The sequence below is a fragment of the Pleurodeles waltl genome, chromosome 3_1, assembly GCF_031143425.1.
Source record: "Pleurodeles waltl isolate 20211129_DDA chromosome 3_1, aPleWal1.hap1.20221129, whole genome shotgun sequence".
Lineage (NCBI taxonomy): Eukaryota > Metazoa > Chordata > Amphibia > Caudata > Salamandridae > Pleurodeles > Pleurodeles waltl.
Window position 1 is genome coordinate 6,260,418 of NC_090440.1, and position 23,875 is coordinate 6,284,292.

General features: G+C 50.3%; 1 protein-coding gene across 1 annotated transcript in view; it reads left to right on the forward strand.

Moving 5' to 3' along the window:
* The window catches only part of RAPSN (receptor associated protein of the synapse), a 272,608-nt gene that overhangs the window by 150,280 nt on the left and 98,453 nt on the right, over positions 1-23,875 (forward strand). Inside the window, exons 2-3 of the mRNA XM_069221622.1 lie at positions 14,252-14,590; positions 18,265-18,423. Of these exons, the coding sequence (XP_069077723.1) occupies positions 14,252-14,590; positions 18,265-18,423 (498 nt within the window). The remainder of the gene's footprint in view (positions 1-14,251; positions 14,591-18,264; positions 18,424-23,875) is intronic.

A 23,875-nucleotide genomic window follows, 5' to 3' on the forward strand; every position in this document is an offset into this window, starting at 1 on the left:
GCTGGATTCGAGGGACCTCGCTCGTCGTGCTGAGAGGAGACCCAAGGGACCGGTAATGCAGCTTTTTGGTGTCTGCGGTTGCAGGGGGAAGATTCCGTCGACCCACGGGAGATTTCTTCGGAGCTTCTGGTGCAGAGAGGAGGCAGACTACCCCCACAGCATGCACAAGCAGGAAAACAGTCGAGAAGGCGGCAGGATCAGCGTTACAGAGTTGCAGTAGTCGTCTTTGCTACTATGTTGCAGGTTTGCAGGCTTCCAGCGCGGTCAGCAGTCGGTTCCTTATCAGAAGGTGAAGAGAGAGATGCAGAGGAACTCGGATGAGCTCTTGCATTCGTTATCTAAAGTTTCCCCAAAGACAGAGACCCTAAATAGCCAGAAAAGAGGGTTTGGCTACCTAGGAGAGAGGATAGGCTAGCAACACCTGAAGGAGCCTATCACAAGGAGTCTCTGACGTCACCTGGTGGCACTGGCCACTCAGAGCAGTCCAGTGTGCCAGCAGCACCTCTGTTTCCAAGATGGCAGAGGTCTGGAGCACACTGGAGGAGCTCTGGACACCTCCCAGGGGAGGTGCAGGTCAGGGGAGTGGTCACTCCCCTTTCCTTTGTCCAGTTTCGCGCCAGAGCAGGGGCTAAGGGGTCCCTGAACCGGTGTAGACTGGCTTATGCAGAATTGGGCACATCTGTGCCCAAGAAAGCATTTCCAGAGGCTGGGGGAGGCTACTCCTCCCCTGCCTTCACACCATTTTCCAAAGGGAGAGGGTGTCACACCCTCTCTCAGAGGAAGTTCTTTGTTCTGCCATCCTGGGCCAGGCCTGGCTGGACCCCAGGAGGGCAGCTGCCTGTCTGAGGGGTTGGCAGTTGCAGCAGCTGCAGTGAAACCCCAGGAAGGGCAGTTTGGCAGTACCAGGGTCTGTGCTACAGACCACTGGGATCATGGGATTGTGCCAAATATGCCAGGATGGCATAGAGGGGGCAATTCCATGATCATAGACATGTTACATGGCCATATTCGGAGTTACCATTGTGAAGCTACATATAGGTAGTGACCTATATGTAGTGCACGCGTGTAATGGTGTCCCCGCACTCACAAAGTTCAGGGAATTGGCTCTGAACAATGTGGGGGCACCTTGGCTAGTGCCAGGGTGCCCTCACACTAAGTAACTTTGCACCTAACATTTACCAGGTAAAGGTTAGACATATAGGTGACTTATAAGTTACTTAAGTGCAGTGTAAAATGGCTGTGAAATAACGTGGACGTTATTTCACTCAGGCTGCAGTGGCAGGCCTGTGTAAGAATTGTCAGAGCTCCCTATGGGTGGCAAAAGAAATGCTGCAGCCCATAGGGATCTCCTGGAACCCCAATACCCTGGGTACCTCAGTACCATATACTAGGGAATTATAAGGGTGTTCCAGTAAGCCAATGTAAATTGGTAAAATTGGTCACTAGCCTGTTAGTGACAATTTGAAAGTAATGAGAGAGCATAACCACTGAGGTTCTGGTTAGCAGAGCCTCAGTGAGACAGTTAGGCACCACACAGGGAACATATACATGCACACCTATGAGCACTGGGGCCCTGTGTGACAGGGTCCCAGTGACACATACATATAGGCCACAAACCTATGAGCACTGGGGTCCTGACCAGCAGGATCCCAGTGACACATAACAAACATACTGAAAACATAGTGTTTTCACTATGAGCACTGAGGCCTGGCTATCAGGATCCCAGTGAGACAGTGAAAACAGTGACAAACACCCTGACATACACTCACAAACAGGCCAAAAGTGGGGGTAACAAGGCTAGAAAGAGGCTACCTTCTCACACAACCCCCCCCCCAAACGAAGGACAATAAGGCTAACCTTGGCCAGTTGAGACTTTATTGTCTAAGTGGTGATAAGTAGAGAGTAGCTCTGCAATAGACTGGTTACTCCCTTTATCATCCACTATATGGTTACTTCCCTGTGGGGATGTAAACCACCCTGTTTGAAGTTTTTTAGCTAAGCAACAATGTGAAGATGTATTTTCAGAGTTTCTATCAGTAAGTTTTAGTTTAGAGCAGTGGGAATTGTCCACTGAACCTATTTGTAGTGATGGAAATGCCAGACAGGGATGCTGTCTCAGAAAAGCCATAGCTGGGCAAAAACTTTGTCCATCTGGCTGGAAGAGAGAACAGGGACGCTGTTTCTCTTGAGTTGGAGCAGGGCAGGGATGCTGTCCTATGAGCTCCACACTAGGGCAGGGATGCTGTCCTAAGTGTTGTGAGGTAGTGCAGGGTTTCTGCACTAAAGTTTCTCTGGGAGGGTTGGAGGGATGCTCCATGTTAACTAAAATGGTGCTGTTTTTCTCACCAATGTTAGTTATCCCACAGAGAGGTACTTCCACCTCAGGGAGTCCAGCTTTGCCAGCTGATGATTCCCTTGGAACAGGTGCCACCCCAGGAGAGGTTTCTCCCACCACAGGAATGGTATCCTGAATGGTAGGGTGGTTAGGGGATACTGTGATACCCTTTTTACCTGTTGATGGAGAGGGATCCTGAGTTTTCAGGCCTTCTCTCCTTTGCTTTTTCATTTCACTTGAAATGAGAGGGAACAATTCCTCAGGGATGCCCAGCATGGCTGCATGGGCATAAAACTCTACATCAGCCCAACCTGAGGCCTCTAGGTCATTACCTAAGAGACAGTCTACAGGTAAGCTAGGTGATACCACCACCTGCTTAGGGCCAGTAACTCCACCCCAACTAAACTGAATTATAGCTAAGGGAAGAAACTTAGTGGAGTTATGGACATCAATAATCTTATACTGTTGTCCAATGATGTGTTGATCAGGGTGCACTAGGTTTTCAGTCACCAAAGTGAAACTGGCACCTGTGTCCCTGTAGGCCAAGGCCTCAACACCATTTATTGAAACTGTCTGCCTGTACTTATCCATTGTAAGGGGACAAGCAGCCAGTGTGGCAAGGCCAATGCTACTAGGTGTGACAGAAACTGTCTTGGGACTGATTACATCAGTTTCCACTATGGACCCATAAGTGAACCCAACTACACCCTTTGCTTGACTGTTGCCAGCAGTCCCACCACTAGTACCACTACTGCTAGGGGCACTAGAGCTTGATGTATTAGTGGTGGTAAGCTCAGGGGGTTTACCTGGACAGGACTTATCCCCTGGCCTATGGCCTCTATTTTTACACACAAAGCACCAAGGCTTTTTAATGTGTGCAGGTTGGGAAGAAGAGGAAGAATTTGTTTTATCCCCACCCTCTGAAGAGTGTTTAAGATTTGAAGTGGGATCTTTGGTTTTACCCTTATCCCCATGCTTATCTTGAGATTTTTCACCATCTTTCTTCTTATTGCCATCTTTGTCACCCCCTGTATGAACTTTTCTGTTCACCCTTGTTCTGACCCATTTGTCTGCCTTCTCTGTCACCCCCTGTATGAACTTTTCTGTTCACTCTTGTTCTGACCCATTTGTCTGCCTTCTTTCCCAATTCTTGGGGAGAGGTCAGATCAGAGTCCACCAAGTACTGGTGCAACAAATCAGACACACAATTATTAAGAATATGCTCTCTCAGGATCAAGTTATACAGGCTGTCATAATCAGTAACTTTACTGCCATGTAACCACCCCTCCAAGGCCTTCACTGCCTGGTCAATGAAATCAACCCAGTCTTGTGAAGACTCCTTTTTGGTCTCTCTGAACTTTATCCTGTACTGTTCAGTGGTTAAGCCATAACCATCCAGGAGTGCATTCTTAAGAACTTGGAAATTATTAGCATCATTTTATTTCACAGTAAGGAGCCTATCCCTACCTTTTCCACTAAATGATAGCCATAGGATAGCAGCCCACTGCCTTTGAGGGACATCCTGTACAACACAGGCCCTCTCAAGTGCAGCAAACCACTTGTTAATGTCATCCCCCTCCTTGTAAGGGGGAACTATCTTGTGCAGATTCCTGGAATCATGCTCTTTTGCAGGATGACTATGGGGAATACTGCTGCTGCCACCATGGGTATCTAAACCCAACTTCTGTCTTTCCTTCTCTAATTCAAAAGACTGTCTATCCAAATCCAGCTGTTGCTTTTTAAGCTTCAGTCTGGTTTGTTCCACCCTCAACTTATTGAGTTCCCTCTCTAACATTCTGTCATCAGGGTTGGTGGGAGGGACATTTCTAGAAACAGAGCTATGATGGGAATGAACAGAAGGAGACCTGTCCCTTACAGAAGCCAACTTAACAGCTTGGTTTACAGAAACATTACTACCAGTATGGTGAGAATAAATGCTTTTGCTATGATGTGAGACAACACTATTTATTTGGTGTGGCTCATCATCATTACCATCTATGCTAGATTGTCTAGTAATGGGCAGGCTAGGAAGTTTCTTCCCTGAATCTTTTCCTGGGGGAGTCCCTGAATCAGATTGGGAACTATTAGGTACTTTTTCAACAGATGGGGCACCTATGGCCTTATCCTGTTCTCTAAGCATGTTAAGTAACAGTTCCAAGGCAGGATTCTTCCCTACACTCAAACCTCTCTCTATACAGAGACTCCTTGCTCTTTTCCAGCTAAGGTTGTCATATGCAAGTTTGGACAGATCAACACTTTGGCCTGTGCCAGACATTTTTTAGAGAGAGTTAAAGTGATAGAAAAAGAGAAAAAAGTTTTCAGAACTTTTTGGAAAGACAGAAAAAACTTTTTAAACTTTTTAGAACTTTTTGAAAGTTTAGAAGTACTTTTCAGCACTTAGAAAAGAGTGAAAAGAGGAAATGCAAAACTTTTTGGCTATGTGTATATACACTGACCTTGTTTTGTATATTTTTCTCTTATGAAAAGTACAATGACAAGAGTGGTAAGTAGTCTCCAGCACTTATCCCACCACTGCACAACCAATGTAGGAGGCTGGACTGGCTTGTAGTGAGTACCAAGGGGTACTTGCACCTTGCACCAGGCCCAGTTATCCCTTATTAGTGTATAGGGTGTCTAGCAGCTTAGGCTGATAGATAATGGTAGCTTAGCAGAGCAGCTTAGGCTGAACTAGGAGACGTGTGAAGCTACTACAGTACCACTTAGTGTCATATGCACAATATCATAAGAAAACACAATACACAGTTATACTAAAAATAAAGGTACTTTATTTTTATGACAATATGCCAAAGTATCTTAGAGTGTACCCTCAGTGAGAGGATAGGAAATATACACAAGATATATATACACAATAGCAAAAATATGCAGTATAGTCTTAGAAAACAGTGCAAACAATGTATAGTTACAATAGGATGCAATGGGGAAACATAGGGATAGGGGCAACACAAACCATATACTCCAAAAGTGGAATGCGAACCACGAATGGACCCCAAACCTATGTGACCTTGTAGAGGGTCGCTGGGACTATTAGAAAATAGTGAGAGTTAGAAAAATAACCCTCCCCAAGACCCTGAAAAGTGAGTGCAAAGTGCACTAAAGTTCCCCTAAGGACAAAATAGTCGTGTTAGAGGAATAATGCAGGAAAGACACAAACCAGCAATGCAACGACTGTGGATTTCCAATCTAGGGTACCTGTGGAACAAGGGGACCAAGTCCAAAAGTCACAAGCAAGTCGGAGATGGGCAGATGCCCAGGAAATGCCAGCTGCGGGTGCAAAGAAGCTTCTACTGGACAGAAGAAGCTGAGGTTTCTGCAGGAACGAAAAGGGCTAGAGACTTCCCCTTTGGTGGACGGATCCCTCTTGCCGTGGAGAGTCGTGCAGAAGTGCTTTCCCGCCGAAAGAACGCCAACAAGCCTTGCTAGCTGCAAATCGTTCATTTGGCGTTTTTGGACGCTGCTGGGGCCCAGGAGGGACCAGGAGATCGCAAATTGGACCTGAAGAGAGAGGGGACGTCGAGCAAGACAAAGAGCCCTCACTGAAGCAGGTAGCACCCGGAGAAGTGCCAGAAACAGGCACTACGACGATGCGTGAAACGGTGCTCGCCGAAGTTGCACAAAGGAGTCCTTCGTCGCCGGAGACCAACTTAGAAAGTCGTGCAATGCAGGTTAGAGTGCTGTGGACCCAGGCTTGGCTGTGCACAAAGGATTTCCGCCGGAAGTGCACAGGGGCCGGAGTAGCTGCAAAGTCGCGGTTCCCAGCAATGCAGCCCAGCGAGGTGAGGCAAGGACTTACCTCCACCAAACTTGGGCTGAAGAGTCACTGGACTGTGGGGGTCACTTGGACAGTGTCGCTGGATTCGAGGGACCTCGCTCGTCGTGCTGAGAGGAGACCCAAGGGACCTTTAATGCAGCTTTTTGGTGCCTGCGGTTGCAGGGGGAAGATTCCGTCGACCCACGGGAGATTTCTTCGGAGCTTCTGGTGCAGAGAGGAGGCAGACTACCCCCACAGCATGCACAAGCAGGAAAACAGTCGAGAAGGCGGCAGGATCAGCGTTACAGAGTTGCAGTAGTCGTCTTTGCTACTATGTTGCAGGTTTGCAGGCTTCCAGCGTGGTCAGCAGTCGGTTCCTTATCAGAAGGTGAAGAGAGAGATGCAGAGGAACTCGGATGAGCTCTTGCATTCGTTATCTAAAGTTTCCCCAGAGACAGAGACCCTAAATAGCCAGAAAAGAGGGTTTGGCTACCTAGGAGAGAGGATAGGCTAGCAACACCTGAAGGAGCCTATCACAAGGAGTCTCTGACGTCACCTGGTGGCACTGGCCACTCAGAGCAGTCCAGTGTGCCAGCAGCACCTCTGTTTCCAAGATGGCAGAGGTCTGGAGCACACTGGAGGAGCTCTGGACACCTCCCAGGGGAGGTGCAGGTCAGGGGAGTGGTCACTCCCCTTTCCTTTGTCCAGTTTCGTGCCAGAGCAGGGGCTAAGGGGTCCCTGAACCGGTGTAGACTGGCTTATGCAGAATTGGGCACATCTGTGCCCAAGAAAGCATTTCCAGAGGCTGGGGGAGGCTACTCCTCCCCTGCCTTCACACCATTTTCCAAAGGGAGAGGGTGTCACACCCTCTCTCAGAGGAAGTTCTTTGTTCTGCCATCCTGGGCCAGGCCTGGCTGGACCCCAGGAGGGCAGCTGCCTGTCTGAGGGGTTGGCAGTAGCAGCAGCTGCAGTGAAACCCCAGGAAGGGCAGTTTGGCAGTACCAGGGTCTGTGCTACAGACCACTGGGATCATGGGATTGTGCCAAATATGCCAGGATGGCATAGAGGGGGCAATTCCATGATCATAGACATGTTACATGGCCATATTCGGAGTTACCATTGTGAAGCTACATATAGGTAGTGACCTATATGTAGTGCACGCGTGTAATGGTGTCCCCGCACTCACAAAGTTCAGGGAATTGGCTCTGAACAATGTGGGGGCACCTTGGCTAGTGCCAGGGTGCCCTCACACTAAGTAACTTTGCACCTAACATTTACCAGGTAAAGGTTAGACATATAGGTGACTTATAAGTTACTTAAGTGCAGTGTAAAATGGCTGTGAAATAACGTGGACGTTATTTCACTCAGGCTGCAGTGGCAGGCCTGTGTAAGAATTGTCAGAGCTCCCTATGGGTGGCAAAAGAAATGCTGCAGCCCATAGGGATCTCCTGGAACCCCAATACCCTGGGTACCTCAGTACCATATACTAGGGAATTATAAGGGTGTTCCAGTAAGCCAATGTAAATTGGTAAAATTGGTCACTAGCCTGTTAGTGACAATTTGAAAGTAATGAGAGAGCATAACCACTGAGGTTCTGGTTAGCAGAGCCTCAGTGAGACAGTTAGGCACCACACAGGGAACATATACATGCACACCTATGAGCACTGGGGCCCTGTGTGACAGGGTCCCAGTGACACATACATATAGGCCACAAACCTATGAGCACTGGGGTCCTGACCAGCAGTATCCCAGTGACACATAACAAACATACTGAAAACATAGTGTTTTCACTATGAGCACTGAGGCCTGGCTATCAGGATCCCAGTGAGACAGTGAAAACAGTGACAAACGCCCTGACATACACTCACAAACAGGCCAAAAGTGGGGGTAACAAGGCTAGAAAGAGGCTACCTTCTCACAGTCTCACTCTATGCTGCGTCACTCTACGCTGTGTCACTCTATTCTGTGTCACTCTACTCTGTGTCACCCTTCTCTGTGTCACTCTACTCTGTGCCACTCTACTGTGTGTCACTCTACTCTGTGCCACTCTACTCTGCGCCACTCTACTCTGCGCCACTCTACTCTGCGTCACTCTACTCTGTGCCACTCTACTCTGCGCCACTCTACTCTGTGTCATCCTCCTCTGTGTCACTCTCCTCTGTGTCACTCTACTCTCTCTCACTCTACTCTGTCTCACTCTACGCTGCGTCACTCTCCTCTGCGTCACTCTCCTCTGCGTCACTCCACTCTGTCTCACTCTACGCTGCACCACCCTCCTCTGTGTCACTCCACTCTGTCTCACTCCACTCTGCATCACTCTACTCTGTGTCACTCTCCTCTGTGTCACCCTCCTCTGTGTCACCCTCCTCTTTGTCACTCTCCTCTGTGTCACTTTACTCTGTGTCACTTTACTCTGTCTCACTCCACTCTGCATCACTCAACTCTGTGCCACTCCACTCTGTGTCACCCTCCTCTGTGTCACTCTACTCTGTGTCACTCTACGCTGCTTCACACTACTCTGTTCCACTCTACTCTGTGTCACTCTACGCTGCGTTACTCTACTCTGTGTCACTCTACTCTGTGTCACTCTATGCTGCATCCCTCTACTCTGAGTACCTCTACTCTGTCTCACTCTACGTTGCGTCACTCTACTCTGTCTCACTCTACTCTGTGTCACTCTACTCTGTATCACTCTACGCTGCATCACTCTACGCTGCGTCACTCTAATCTGTGTCACTCTACTCTGTGTCACCCTCCTCTGTGTCACTCTACTCTGTGCCACTCTACTCTGCGCCACTCTACTCTGCGCCACTCTACTCTGTGTCACTCTACTCTGCTCCACTCTACTCTGCGGCACTCTACTCTGTGTCACTCTACTCTGTGTCACTCTATGCTGTGTCACTCTACTCTGCGTCACTCCACTCTGTCTCGCTCTATGCTGCATCACTCTACTTTGTGTCACTCTACTCTATGTCACCCTCCTCTGTGTCACCCTCCTCTGTGTCACTCTCCTCTGTGTCACTCTATGCTGCGTCACTCTACTCTTTGTCACTCTACTCTTTCTCACTCTACGCTGCGTCACTCTACTCTGCGTCACTCCACTCTGTCTCACTCTACGCTGCATCACTCTACTCTGTGTCACTCTCCTCTGTGTCACCCTCCTCTGTGTCACTCTCCTCTGTGTCACTCTACTCTGTGTCACTCTACGCTGCATCACTCTACTCTGTGTCACTCTACTCTTTATCAATCTACGCTGCGCCACTCTACGCTGCGTCACTCTACTCTGTCTCACTCTACTCTGCGTCACTCTACTCTGTGTCACTCTGCTCTGTGTCACTCTACTCCATGTCACCCTCCTCTGTGCCACTCTACTCTGTCACTCTACGCTGCTTCACTCTACTCTGTGTCACTCTACTCTGTGTTACTCTACGCTGCGTAACTACTCTGTGCCACTCGACTCTGCGTCACTCTACGCTGCATCACTCTACTATGCGTCACTCTACGCTGCATCACTCTACTCTGTGCCACTCTACTATGTTCCACTCTACTCTGCGTCACTCTACGCTGCATCACTCTACTCTGTGTCACTCTACTCTGTGCCACTCTGCTCTGCGTCACTCTACGCTGCATCACTCTACTCTGCATCACTCTACTCTGCGCCACTCTACTCTGTGTCACTCTACTCTGTGCCACTCTACGCTGCATCACTCTACTCTGTGCCACTCTATGCTGCATCACTCTACTCGGTGCCACTCTACTCTGTGTCACTCTACTCTGTGCCACTCTACTCTGCGCCACTCTACTCTGTGTCACTCTACGCTGCATCACTCTACTCTGCGTCACTCTACTTTGTGCCACTCTACGCTGCATCACTCTACTCTGCGCCACTCTACTCTGTGTCACTCTTCGCTGTGTCACTCTACGCTGCGTCATTCTACTCTGTGCCACTGCACTCTGTGCCACTCTACGCTGCATCACTCTATGCTGTGCTACTCTACTCTGTGCCACTCTACTCTGCGCCACTCTACTCTGCGTCACTCTACTCCGCACCACTCTACTCTGTGTGACTCTACTCTGCGTCACTCCACTTTGCGCCACTCTACTCTGTGACACTCTACTCTGTGCCACTCTACTCTACGCCACTCCACTCTGTGTCACTCTACTCTGCGCCAGTCTACTCTGTGACACTCTACTCTGTGCCACTCCACTCTACGGCAGTCCACTCTGTGTCACTCTACTCTGCGCCACTCTACTCTGCGTCACTCTACGCTGCATCACTCTGCTCTGCGCCACTCTACTCTGCGCCACTCTACTCTGTGTCACTCTACTCTGCGTCACCCTCCTCTGTGTCACTCTACTCTGTGTCACTCTCCTCTGTGCCACTCTACTCTGTGTCACTCTACTCTGTGCCACTCTACTCTGTGCCACTCTAAGCTGCAACACTCTACTCTGTGCCACTCTACTCTGTGTCACTCTACTCTGTGCCACTCTACGCTGCATCACTCTACTCTGCGTCACTCTACTCTGTGCCACTTTACGCTGTATCACTCTACTCTGTGCCACTCTACTCTGAACCACTCTACTCTGTGCCACTCTACGCTGCATCACTGTACTCTGCGTCACTCTACTTTGTGCCACTCTATGCTGCATCACTCTACTCTGTGTCACTCTACGCTGCGTCCTTCTACTCTGAGCCACTCTACTCTACGCCACTCCACGCTGTGTCACTCTACTCTGTGCCACTCTACGCTGCATCACTCTACGCTGTGCCACATCTACTCTGTGTCTCTCTACGCTGTATCACTCTACTCTGCGCCACTCTACTCTGTGCCACTCCACTCTGTGCCACTCCACTCTACGCAACTCCACTCTGTGTCACTCTACTCTGCGCCACTCTACTCTGTGTCACTCCACGCTGCATCACTCTACTCTGCGCCACTCTACTCTGCGCCACTCTACTCTGTGTCACTCTACTCTGTGTCACTCCACTCTGCGCCACTCTACGCTGCATCACTCTACTCTGTGTCACTCTACACTGTGTCACTCTACTCTGTGACACTCTACTCTGTGCCAATCTACGCTGCGTCACTCTACGCTGCATCACTCTACTCTGCGCCACTCTACTCTGCGCCACTCTACTCTGCGTCACTCTACGCTGCATCACTCTACTGTGTGCCACTCTACTCTGTGCCACTCTACTCTGTGTCACTCTACTCTGTGCCACTCTACGCTGCATCACTCTACTCTGTGCCACTCTACTCTGTGCCACTCTACTCGGTGCCACTCTACTCTGTGTCACTCTACTCTCTGCCACTCTACGCTGCATCACTCTTCTCTGCGTCACTCTTCTCTGCGTCACTCTACTCTGTGCCACTCTACGCTGCATCACTCTACTCTGTGCCACTCTACTCTGCGCCACTCTACTCTGTGCCACTCTACGCTGCATCACTCTACTCTGCGTCACTCTACTTTGTGCCACTCTACGCTGCATCACTCTACTCTGTGTCACCCTTCGCTGTGTCACTCTACGCTGCGTCATTCTACTCTGTGCCACTCTACTCTACGCCACTCCACGCTGCGTCACTCTACTCTGTGCCACTGCACTCTGTGCCACTCTACGCTGCATCACTCTACGCTGTGCCACTCTACTCTGTGCCACTCTACTCTGCGCCACTCTACTCTGCGTCACTCTACTCTGTGCCAGTCTACTCTGTGTCTCTCTACGCTGCATCACTCTACTCTGCGTCACTCCACTCTGCGCCACTCTACTCTGTGTCACTCTACTCCGTGCCACTCTACTCTGTGCCACTCTACTCTACGCCACTCCACTCCACTCTTTGTCACTCTACTCTGCGCCACTCTACTCTGTGTCACTCTACTCTGCGTCACTCCACTCTGCGCCTCTCTACTCTGTGACACTCTACTCTGTGCCACTCCACTCTACGCCAGTCCACTCTGTGTCACTCTGCTCTGCACCACTCTACTCTGCGTCACTCTACACTGCATCACTCTACTCTGCGCCACTCTACTCTGCGCCACTCTACTCTGTGTCACTCTACGCTGCATCACTCTACTCTGCGCCACTCTAGGCTGCATCACTCTACTCTGCGCCACTCTGTTCTGCGCCACTCTACTCTGTGCCACTCTACGCTGCATCACTCTACTCTGCGTCACTCTACTCTGTGCCACTCTACGCTGTATCACTCTGCTCTGTGCCACTCTACTCTGCACCACTCTACTCTGTGCCACTCTACGCTGCATCACTGTACTCTGCGTCACTCTACTCTGTGCCACTCTACGCTGCATCACTCTACTCTGTGTCACTCTACTCTGTGTCACCCTTCTCTGTGTCACTCTACGCTGCGTCCTTCTACTCTGTGCCACTCTACTCTACGCCACTCCACGCTGCGTCACTCTACTCTGTGCCACTCTACGCTGCATCACTCTACGCTGTGCCACTCTACTCTGTACCACATCTACTCTGTGTCTCTCTACGCTGTATCACTCTACTCTGCACCACTCTACTCTGTGCCACTCTACTCTGCGTCACTCTACTCTGTGTCACTCTACTCTGTGTCACTCTACTCTGCGTCACTCTACTCTGTGCCACTCTACGCTGCATCACTCTACTCTGTGCCACTCTACTCTGCGCCACTCTACTCGGTGCCACTCTACGCTGCATCACTCTACTCTACGCCACTCTATGCTGCATTACTCTACTCTGTGCCACTCTACTCTGCGTCACTCTACTCTGTGTCACTCTACTCTGTGTCACTCTACGCTGCGTCACTCTACTCTGCGTCACTCCACTCTGTGCCACTCTACTCTGCTCCACTCTACTCTGCGTCACTCTACTCTGCATCACTCTACGCTGCGTCACTCTACTCTGCGCCACTCTACTCTGCGTCACTCTACTCTGCGCCACTCTAGTCTGCGCCACTCTACGCTGCATCACTCTACTCTGCGCCACTCTACGCTGCATTACTCTACTCTGTGCCACTCTACTCTGTGCCACTGTACTCTGTGCCACTGTAATCTGAATCACTCTACTCTGCGCCACTCAGCATCACACTACTCTGCGCCACTCTACTCTGTGCCACTCTACGCAGCATCACTCTTTTCTGCGCCACTCTACTCCGTGCCACTCTATGCTGCATCACTCTACTGTGTGCCACTCTACTCTGTGCCACTCTACGCTGTATCACTCTACTCTATGTCATTCTACTCTGTGCTACTCTACGCTGCAGCACTCTACTCTGTGTCACTCTACGCTGCAGCACTCTATTCTACGCCACTCCACTCTGTGTCACTCTACTCTGTGCCACTGCAGTCTGTGCCGCTCTACGCTGCATCTCTCTACTCTGTGCCACTCTACTCTGTGCTAGTCTACGCTGCACCACTCTACTCTGTGTCACTCTACTTTGTGCCACTCTACGCTGCATCACTCTATTCTGTGTCACTCTACGCTGCAGCACTCTACTGTACGCCACTCCACTCTGTGTCACTGCACTCTGTGCCACTATACACTGTATCACTCTACGCTGTGCCACTCTACTCTGTGCCACTCTACTCTGTGCCACTCTAGTTTGCTCCACTCTACTCTGCGCCACTGGACTCTGGACTGATTCTGCATTTTATGCTGCTGAATTCAATGCCACTGCAGTCGATGCCACTGTGCTCTATGTTGCTATAGTCTGTAACACTTTTTGCCAGTGCACTCTACACCACTCCACTCTACGCCACTCTACTGTACGCCACTCTACAGACTCCGCACCATGCCACTCCAGTTCACGACACTCAGCCACTCCACTCTACAACACTTTACTCCACTCTTCCCCATTCCACTCTATGACTCTCCATGTCACTCTCCTCTATGCCACTAACTTTTAGCCATTCTGAAAAGCAGCGTCGCTGATGCACAACATGGCTAAAACACATTGGCAAAGCTAATAGTTTGTGCATAGGCGAGACCTGCTGGCTGTGCCAGTGCTTGTTGTGAGATGTAGCTGGTGTGGTTGCGTAGGCTCATGTTTAGTGCTTTTCCGCCTGCAGTCATTCATCAAGTTGTGCCTTGAGGATACTACCTGGCCTTGTGTAATACATCAACCCCCTCGAGTGCTTGCGCCTAACTCTGCTTTTGGTGACAGTTCGCAGTGATCCAGATCGACACTGCGCGGGAGATGGAGGTCCCCGACTACCTGATGGAGAGCTACCTGAACCTGGCTCGCAGCAACGAGAAGCTCTGTGAGTTCCAGAAGACCATCTCCTACTGCAAGACCTGCCTGAACATGCAGGGGAGCAGCGTCAGCCTGCAGCTCAACGGTCAGGTGTGCCTGAGCATGGGTAACGCCTACCTGGGCCTCAGTGTCTTCCAGAAGAGCCTTGAGTGCTTCGAGAAGGCACTACGCTACGCACACAACAACGACGACAAGATGCTGGAGTGCAGGGTCTGCTGCAGCCTCGGGGGCTTCTACCTGCAGCTCAAGGTAAGGGGGGTCTGGGTACAGCTCAGTATATGGGGCTTCTACCTGCAGCTCAAGTTAAGGGTTGTGGGTACAGCTCAGTATATGGGGCTTCTACCTGCAGCTCAAGGTAAGGGGGGCTGGGTCAGCTCGGTATATGGGGCTTCTACCTACAGCTCAAGGTAAGGGGGGTGGGTACAGCTCAGTGTATGAGGCTTCTATCTACAGCTCAAGGTAAGGGGGGCTGGGTACAGCTCATTATATGGGGCTTCTACCTGCAACTCAAGGTAAGGGGGGCTGGGTACAGCTCAGTGTATGAGGCTTCTATCTACAGCTCAAGGTAAGTGGGGTCTGGGTACAGCTCAGTATATGAGGCTTCTACCTGCAGTTCAAGTTAAGGGGGGGCTGGGTACAGCTCAGTGTATGAGGCTTCTACCTGCAGCTCAAGGTAAGGGGGGGTGGGTACAGCTCAGTATATGGGGCTTCTACCTGCAGCTCAAGGTAAGTGGGGGCTGGGTACAGCTCAGTGTATGAGGCTTCTATCTACAGCTCAAGGTAAGTGGGGTCTGGGTACAGCTCAGTATATGAGGCGTCTACCTGCAGCTCAGTGTAAGTGGGGTCTGGGTACAGCTCAGTGTATGAGGCTTCTACCTGCAGCTCAAGGTAAGGGGGTCTGGGTACAGCTCAGTATATGAGGCTTCTATCTACAGCTCAAGGTAAGGGGGGCTGGGTACAGCTCAGTATATGGAGGTTCTTCCTGCGGCTCAAGGTAAGAGGGGTCTGAGTACATCTCTGTTTATGAGGCTTCTACCTGCAGCTCAAGGTAAGTGGGGTCTGGGTACAGCTCATTGTATGAGGCTTCTACCTGCAGCTCAAGGTAAGGGTGGGCTGGGTACAGCTCAGTGTATAAGGCTTCAACCTGCAGCTCAAGTTAAGGGGGGGCTGGGTACAGCTCAGTGTATGAGGCTTTTACCTGCAGCTCAAGTTAAGGGGGGGCTGGGTACAGCTCAGTGTATGAGGCTTCTACCTGCAGCTCAAGTTAACGGGGGGCTGGGTACAGCTCAGTGTATGAGGCTTCTACCTACAGCTCAGTGTGAGGCTCATACCTGCAGCTCAAGGTAAGTGGGGTCTGGTTACAGCTCAGTAGAGAAGCAGAAGAGCAGTGTTTACATACTTTAGTTATTTATAAATATGTTTGATTATTGCTTTTTGAGACTTCTGATGGGGTCCACCCCATCTCTATGGGTGCCTTCTGATAGTGCCTACTGTCTGCCTCTTCTTACTGGCAGGGGCATAGCTTGGTCACTAAGGTTTGGGTAGGGGGGAGCTTCAGACTTCCCAACAATCACAATAACACATAATGGTCAAATACATTATAAGATAAGCAAAGTGCACGAGAGGGGCAGCGGAAAGGGATCGAAATGCATATTGGTTGGGTACTAAGTGAGAAAAAGCACATTATTTTATGACATAACCAACATTTTTTAAATCTTTCCAACCAAAACAAAGGGAGAGTGTGTGTGTGTGTGTTTTTGTCTGTATGTAAAAGTTCATAGTCAAAGCTGAGAGACCCCTCACCATCCCAGACTGAAAGCCCCTGCACCCAACTATTTATCACAGAATACATTTATATGGGGGGGTGTAACACTACAAACACCCCTATGAAGCTACGCCCCTGCTTGCTGTGTCAACTCTTTTCCTTCACAGGTGAGTTCTGACAGGGTCTAACCACTCCACCATCATATGTGCCTTCTCCTGATGGAGTCCGTTCTCTGACCCTCTCTACAGGGTCAGCTCGCTGCCTCCACAGGCGACTTCTGATAGGGTCCACCCCACCTGCATGGGTGCCTTCACCTGATGGAGCCCGCTCTCTGCCCCTTTCTACTGGGTCTGCTGTCCGCCTCCAAAGGTGACTTCTGATAGGGCCCACCTCACCTCCATGGGTGCCTTCACCTGATGGAGCCCGCTCTCTGCCCCTTTCTACTGGGTCTGCCGTCCGCCTCCAAAGGTGACTTCTGATAGGGCCCACCTCACCTCCATGGGTGCCTTCACCTGATAGTCTACTGTTTGCCTCTCCTTACCAGGTCAGCTCCCTGCCTCCACATGTGCCTTCTGATAGGGTCCACTCCACCTCTATGGGTGCCTTCTGATAGCTCGTACTATCTGCCTCTTCTTACCGGGCCAGCTCTTTGCAGGTGACTTCTGATAGGGTCCACCTTCCCCTCCAAGGGTGCCTTCTCCTGATAGCATCTACTGTCTGCCTCTTCTTACTGGGTCTTGTCTCTGCAGCTGACTTCTGATAGGGTGTCTTTTCTTGATAGAGTTTACTTTCTGCCTCCTTCTACTGGGTCAGCTTGCTGCCTTCACAGGTTACTTCTCCACCACACCTCCATGGTTTGCTTCTGATAGCCCCTACTGTCTGCCTCTTCTTACCAAGTCTACTATCTACCTCCACAGGTGACTTCTGATAGGGTCCACCCCACCACCATATGTGTCTTCTCCTGATAGAGTCTACTTTCTGTGTCCTTCTACTGGGTCAACTGCCTGCCTCCACAGCTGACTACTGATAGGGCCCACTACACCTCTATGGGTGCCTTCTGATAGCTCTACGCTCTGCTCCACAGGTGACTTCTGGTACGGTCTACCCACCTCTATGGGTGCCTTCTGATAGCTCGTACTGTCTGCCTCTTCTTACCGGGTCAGCTCTCTGCAGGTGCCTTCTGAAAGGGTCTACCACACCTCAATGGGTTCCTTCTGATAGGACCCACCACACCTCCATGGGTGCCTTTGCCTGATGGAGTCTACTCTCTGCCTCTTCTTACTGGGTCAGCTCGCTGTCTCCACAGGTGTCTTCTGATAGGGTCCACCTCTATGGGTGCCTTCTTGTAGAGTCTACTCACTACCTCTTCTTACCGGGTCAGCTCGCTGTTTCCAGAGGCGACTTCTGATAAGGTCCATCCCTCCTCTATGGGTACCTTCTGACAACGTCTACTGCCTGCCTCTTCTTACCAGGTCAGCTCACTGTCTCCACAGATAACTTCTGATAGGCCATCACACTTCCATGGGTGCCTTCTCCTGATAGTGTCTACTGTCTGCCTCTTCTTACCAGGTCAACTCTCTGCCTCCACAGGTGCCTTCTGATAGGGTTCACCCCACCTCTATGGGTGTCTTCTGACAGCCCGTACTGCCTGCCCTTTCTTATTGGGTCAAGTATCTGCGTGTGACTTTTGATACGGCCCACCACACATCCATGGGTTCCTTCTCCTGATAGCATCAACTGTCTGCCTCTTCTTAGTGGTTCAAGTCTTTGCAGGTGAGTTCTGACAGGGTCCACCCCCCTGCATGGGTGCCTTCTCATGATAGCGCCTACTGTCAGCCTCTTCTTACTGGGTCAAGTCTCTGTAGGTGATTTCTGGTAGGGTCCACTCCACCTCCGTTGGTGCCTTCTCTTGATGGGGTCTACTCTCAGCCCCTCTCTACTGGGCCAGCTTTGCAGGTGACTTTTTAAAGGTTCCACCACTCCTCTATGGGTGACTTCTGATAGGGTCCACCACACCTCTATGGGTGCCTTCTGATAGGGCCCACCCCATCTTCATGTTCCCTCTCTGCCACCCACCAGCCACTCATCTGCTTCTGAATGTAAGACGTCCATATAAAACAGTGATTTCTGCTGATGTGTCTATCTCTCCTTCCTATAGGACTACGAGAAGGCCCTCTTCTTCCCCTGCAAGGCAGCTGAGCTGGTGAATGACTACGGCAAAGGATGGAGCCTCAAGTATCGGGCCATGAGCCAGTACCACATGGCTGCGGCCTACCGGAAGCTGGGGCGACTGACGGATGCCATGGAGTGCTGCGAGGTACTGCAGGTGGGAAGGTCTGGGGTCTCTGAGGTGTGAGGTCCTTCAGGCACGTGTCTGTAAAATATGGGGTCTGTGAGACGTGAGGTCCTTGAGGTACTGGGGAAGGCAGGGGGAGATGTGGGGTCTGTGAGATGTGAGGTCTCTGAGGTACTGGGGTGTGTGGAAAGGCGTGACGTCTTTGAGGCACATCTGTCTGTAAAGTATGGGGTCTGTGAGACGTGAGGTCCTTGAGGTACTGGGAGTAAGGGGGGAAAGATGTGGGGTCTGTGAGGTGTGAGATCCTTGGGGTACTGGGATGTGTGGCAAGGCGTGACGTCCTTGAGGCACATTTGTCTGTAAAGTATGGGGCTCTATTCCAGACCACAAGTCGAGGATGCACAGAGGTAGATGGCGTCCACCCACTCTTTTCACAGGGTGGAAGCCATCTACCCTGCCAAGACGTTGGGCCCCCAAGGAATATGCTGAACTGTCCCAGTTTAACTCTCAAACCCCAGGAGAAATCCACATCGCCTGCACGTTGTCTCCTTTCATTCTCAGCAGCAACATCCAGCGAGGGGGCTTTGTTATTTTAAATTCCAGCTGGGCCCATAACAAAGTCTTAATTTAAGGGGCCACCAGGCCTCCTTATGTTGGCGTTTCATGGTTGGGAGCTATCTGGACCCTCAGGCCTAGACGCAAAAGCAAAGGAGGGCACAGGGCTTATCACTTCACAGGTAGTCAAGAGAGGCTGCTCTTGACTTTGTTCGGTCCCCCTATATAGGGGATACAAATGCCCTGTAAGAATGTCAGGTGTGTTAATCTGTCCCAGTATTTACACAACTAATAATTTTAATACCACTATTTTGTTTTATTTCTTTCATAGCGCTACTCATCCTAATGCAGGGTGTCAGAGCGCTTTACATCACACATAAACATTAAACATTAATAATGATTCATGTGTGTGTGAATCTCAGCATTGGATGTGTTAGATAAGACAGTGAGTGTTACAAGGTGTAGGAGTCACATGTCCTTCATAGCTCACTTTGCTATATTAGAAGAATTCAAATATATGAACTGCAAGTAACAAAGGGGATCTCTGTGTTAAAAGTCATAACCCACTTACACATGTTTCCTTGCCACATGATGTTCCTTGCAGGAGATACCTCCACCCTCTGTGATACTTTGATTCAGAACTGGGACTAGACAAAACACAGATATCTCCAGCAAGTGCATTAACTTCAAGAGTTATTTTACCATATTTATTATTCCCTGAGAATAGCTGGGCACACAGCAATCTCTGCAGCAAGCACATTAACCTCCAGAGTTATCTCACCACTATTATTATTTACTGGGTACACAAACATCTATGCAGCATGTACCTTAACCCCATGCAGACTTTGCAACAAATTAAGCAGAACAGATTTACTGCCACATTTCTCCTTGTTTCCAATTTCTTTGTGGCAATATAAAAAAAAAGTTAAGGTGCAGATTTTGCGTCAGGGTTGCGTCACTTTTTTGTACAGCCCGATGCAAAATGCCTTTTGTTAAATCTTGGAGTGTTCTGAAATGTACTCATGATAGACCTGCTAAACATATATGTGAGGTCTTAAGATCTGATGTCACTTCTTGTGATGCCACTTCCTGTGAGGTCATGGGTTGTGATGCCATATCATGCTCCCTGATGTCACACGCTTTGTTGTCACATGCCATGATGTCACTTGCCTACCGCCTAACTTGGTTAGTCCCACCACCTCCTTTTTTAGGACTTGGGCCCTGCTCTTGGGTATGTTGGTCTTTGAGGTACTTTGGGTCGTGGGAAGCTTTGGGGTCTGTGAGATCGTTGAGGCACCTGTCTGTTATGTCGTGGGGTCTTTTGAGTATATTGGTCTTTGAGGTACAGAGGTGCGTGGGAAGGTTTGGGGGTCTGTGAGGTCCTTGAGGCACGCCTGTCTGTGAAGTATGGGGCTCTCGCAGGTATGTTGGTCTGTGAGATACAGGGGTGTGTGGGACGGTTTGGGGGGTCTGTAAAGTATGGGGGACTGTGAGGTGTGAGGTCCTTGTGGCACGTATTTATAACATACGGGGTGTCTTTGAGGCATGAGATCCTTGAGGCACATGTGTCTGTGAAGTATGGGTATCTGTGAGGTGTGAGGTCCTTGAGGCATTTGTGTCTGTGAAATATGGGACTTTATCGGGTATGTTGGTCTGTGCAGTACAGGGGTGTGTGGGAAGGTTTAGGAGTCTGTGAGGTCATTGAGGCACATGTGTCTGTAAAGTATGGGTGTCTTTGAAGCGTAAGATCCTTGAGGCACATTTTTCTGTGACGTATGGAGCTCTATCAGTTATGTTGGTCTGTGAGGTACAGGGGTGTGTGGAAAGGTTTGGGGGTTTGTGAGGTGTGACGCCCTTGAGACACATGTGTCGGTAAATATTGGGGGGCTGTGAGGCATGAGGTTCTTGAGACACGTCTATCTGTAAAGTATGGGGGTCTGTGAAGTGTGAGGTCCTTGAGGTACGTGTCTGTAAAGTATGGAGGTCTGTGAGGTCCTTGGGGCAAGTGTGACTGTGAAGTATGGGGCTCTATCGGGTATGTTGGTCTGTAAGGTATAGGTGTGTGTGGTAAGATTTGGGGGGTGTAGGGTCATTGAGGCACGTATGTCTCTAAAGTATGGGGTCTGTGAGGTGTGAAGTACTTGAGGCACGTCTGTCTCTGAAGTATGGGGTTCTATTGGGTATGTTGGTCTGTAAAGTACAGGGTTGTGTGGGAAGGTTTGGGAGTCTGTGAGGTGTGGGGTCCTTGAGGCACGTGTGTCTATGAAGTATGGGGGTCTGTGAGGCGTGAGGTCCTTGAGGCATGAGTCTGCAAAGCATGGGGGTCTGTAAGGCATGAGTTCCTTAAGGCATGTGTGTCTGTAAAGAATGGGGGTCTGTGAGGCTTGAGGTCTTGAGGCACCTGTGTCTGTGAAGTGTGGGGCTGTATCCGGTATGTTGGTCTGTGAGGTACAGGTGTGTGTGGAAAGGTTTGGGGGTGAGGTCATTGAGGCACTGTAGGAAAGTACCATCTTGCCTGGCATGTTACCCCCATATTTCACTGTATATATGTTGTTTTAGTTGTATGTGTCACTGGGACCCTGCCAGCCAGGGCCCCAGTGCTCATAAGTGTGCCCTGTATGTGTTACCTGTGTTATGACTAACTGTCTCACTGAGGCTCTGCTATCTAGAACCTTAGTGGTTATGCTCTCTCTTTGCTTTCCAAATTGTCACTAACAGGCTAGTGACCAATTTCACCAATTCACATTGGCATACTGGAACACCCTTATAATTCCCTAGTATATGGTACTGAGGTACCCAGGGTATTGGGGTTCCAGGAGATCCCTATGGGCTGCAGCATTTCTTTTGCCACCCATAGGGAGCTCTGACAATTCTTACACAGGCCTGCCACTGCAGCCTGAGTGAAATAACGTCCACGTTATTTCACAGCCATTTACTGTAGGAAAGTACCATCTTGCCTGGCATGTTACCCCCATTTTTCACTGTATATATGTTGTTTTAGTTGTATGTGTCACTGGGACCCTGGTAACCCAGGGCCCCAGTGCTCATAACTGTGCCTGAATGTGTTACCTGTGTAGTGACTAACTGTCTCACTGAGGCTCTGCTAATCAGAACCTCAGTGGTTATGCTCTCTCATTTCTTTCCAAATTGTCACTAACAGGCTAGTGACCATTTTTACCAATTTACATTGGCTTACTGGAACACCCTTATAATTCCCTAGTATATGGTACTGAGGTACCCAGGGTATTGGGGTTCCAGGAGATCCCTATGGGCTGCAGCATTTCTTTTGCCACCCATGGGGAGCTCTGACAATTCTTACACAGGCCTGCCACTGCAGCCTAAGTGAAATAACGTCCACGTTATTTCACAGCCATTTTACACTGCACTTAAGTAACTTATAAGTTACCTATATGTCTAACCTTTACCTGGTAAATGTTAGGTGCAAAGTTACTTAGTGTGAGGGCACCCTGGCACTAGCCAAGGTGCCTCCACATTGTTCAGAGCCAATTCCCTGAACTTTGTGAGTGCGGGGACACCATTACACGCGTGCACTACATATAGGTCACTACCTATATGTAGCTTCACAATGGTAACTCCGAATATGGCCATGTAACATGTCTATGATCATGGAATTGCCCCCTCTATGCCATCCTGGCATAGTTGGCACAATCCCATGATCCCAGTGGTCTGTAGCACAGACCCCGGTACTGCCAAACTGCCCTTCCTGGGGTTTCACTGCAGCTGCTGCTGCTGCCAACCCCTCAGACAGGCATCTGCCCTCCTGGGGTCCAGCCAGGCCTGGCCCAGGATGGCAGAACAAAGGACTTCCTCTGAGAGAGGGTGTTACACCCTCTCCCTTTGGAAAATGGTGTGAAGGCAGGGGAGGAGTAGCCTCCCCCAGCCTCTGGAAATGCTTTCTTGGGCACAGATGTGCCCAATTCTGCATAAGCCAGTCTACACCGGTTCAGGGGACCCCTTAGCCCTGCTCTGGCGCGAAACTGGACAAAGGAAAGGGGAGTGACCACTCCCCTGACCTGCACCTCCCCTGGGAGGTGTCCAGAGCTTCTCCAGTGTGCTCCAGACCTCTGCCATCTTGGAAACAGAGGTGCTGCTGGCACACTGGACTGCTCTGAGTGGCCAGTGCCACCAGGTGACGTCAGAGACTCCTTGTGATAGGCTCCTTCAGGTGTTGCTAGCCTATCCTCTCTCCTAGGTAGCCAAACCCTCTTTTCTGGCTATTTAGGGTCTCTGTCTCTGGGGAAACTTTAGATAACGAATGCAAGAGCTCATCCGAGTTCCTCTGCATCTCTCTCTTCACCTTCTGCCAAGGAATCGACGGCTGACCGCGCTGGAAGCCTGCAAACCTGCAACATAGTAGCAAAGACGACTACTGCAACTCTGTAACGCTGATCCTGCCGCCTTCTCGCCTGTTTTCCTGCTTGTGCATGCTGTGGGGGTAGTCTGCCTCCTCTCTGCACCAGAAGCTCCGAAGAAATCTCCCGTGGGTCGATGGAATCTTCCCCCTGCAACCGCAGGCACCAAAAAGCTGCATTACCGGTCCCTTGGGTCTCCTCTCAGCACGACGATCGAGGTCCCTCGAATCCAGCGACTCTGTCCAAGTGACCCCCACAGTCCAGTGACTCTTCAGTCCAAGTTTGGTGGAGGTAAGTCCTTGCCTCACCTCGCTGGGCTGCATTGCTGGGAACCGCGACTTTTGCAGCTACTCCGGCCGCTGTGCACTTCCGGCGGAAATCCTTTGTGCACAGCCAAGCCTGGGTCCACGGCACTCTAACCTGCATTGCACGACTTTCTAAGTTGGTCTCCGGCGACGTGGGACTCCTTTGCGCGACTTCGGGTGAGCACCGTTTCACGCATCCTCGTAGTGCCTGTTTCTGGCACTTCTCCGGGTGCTACCTGC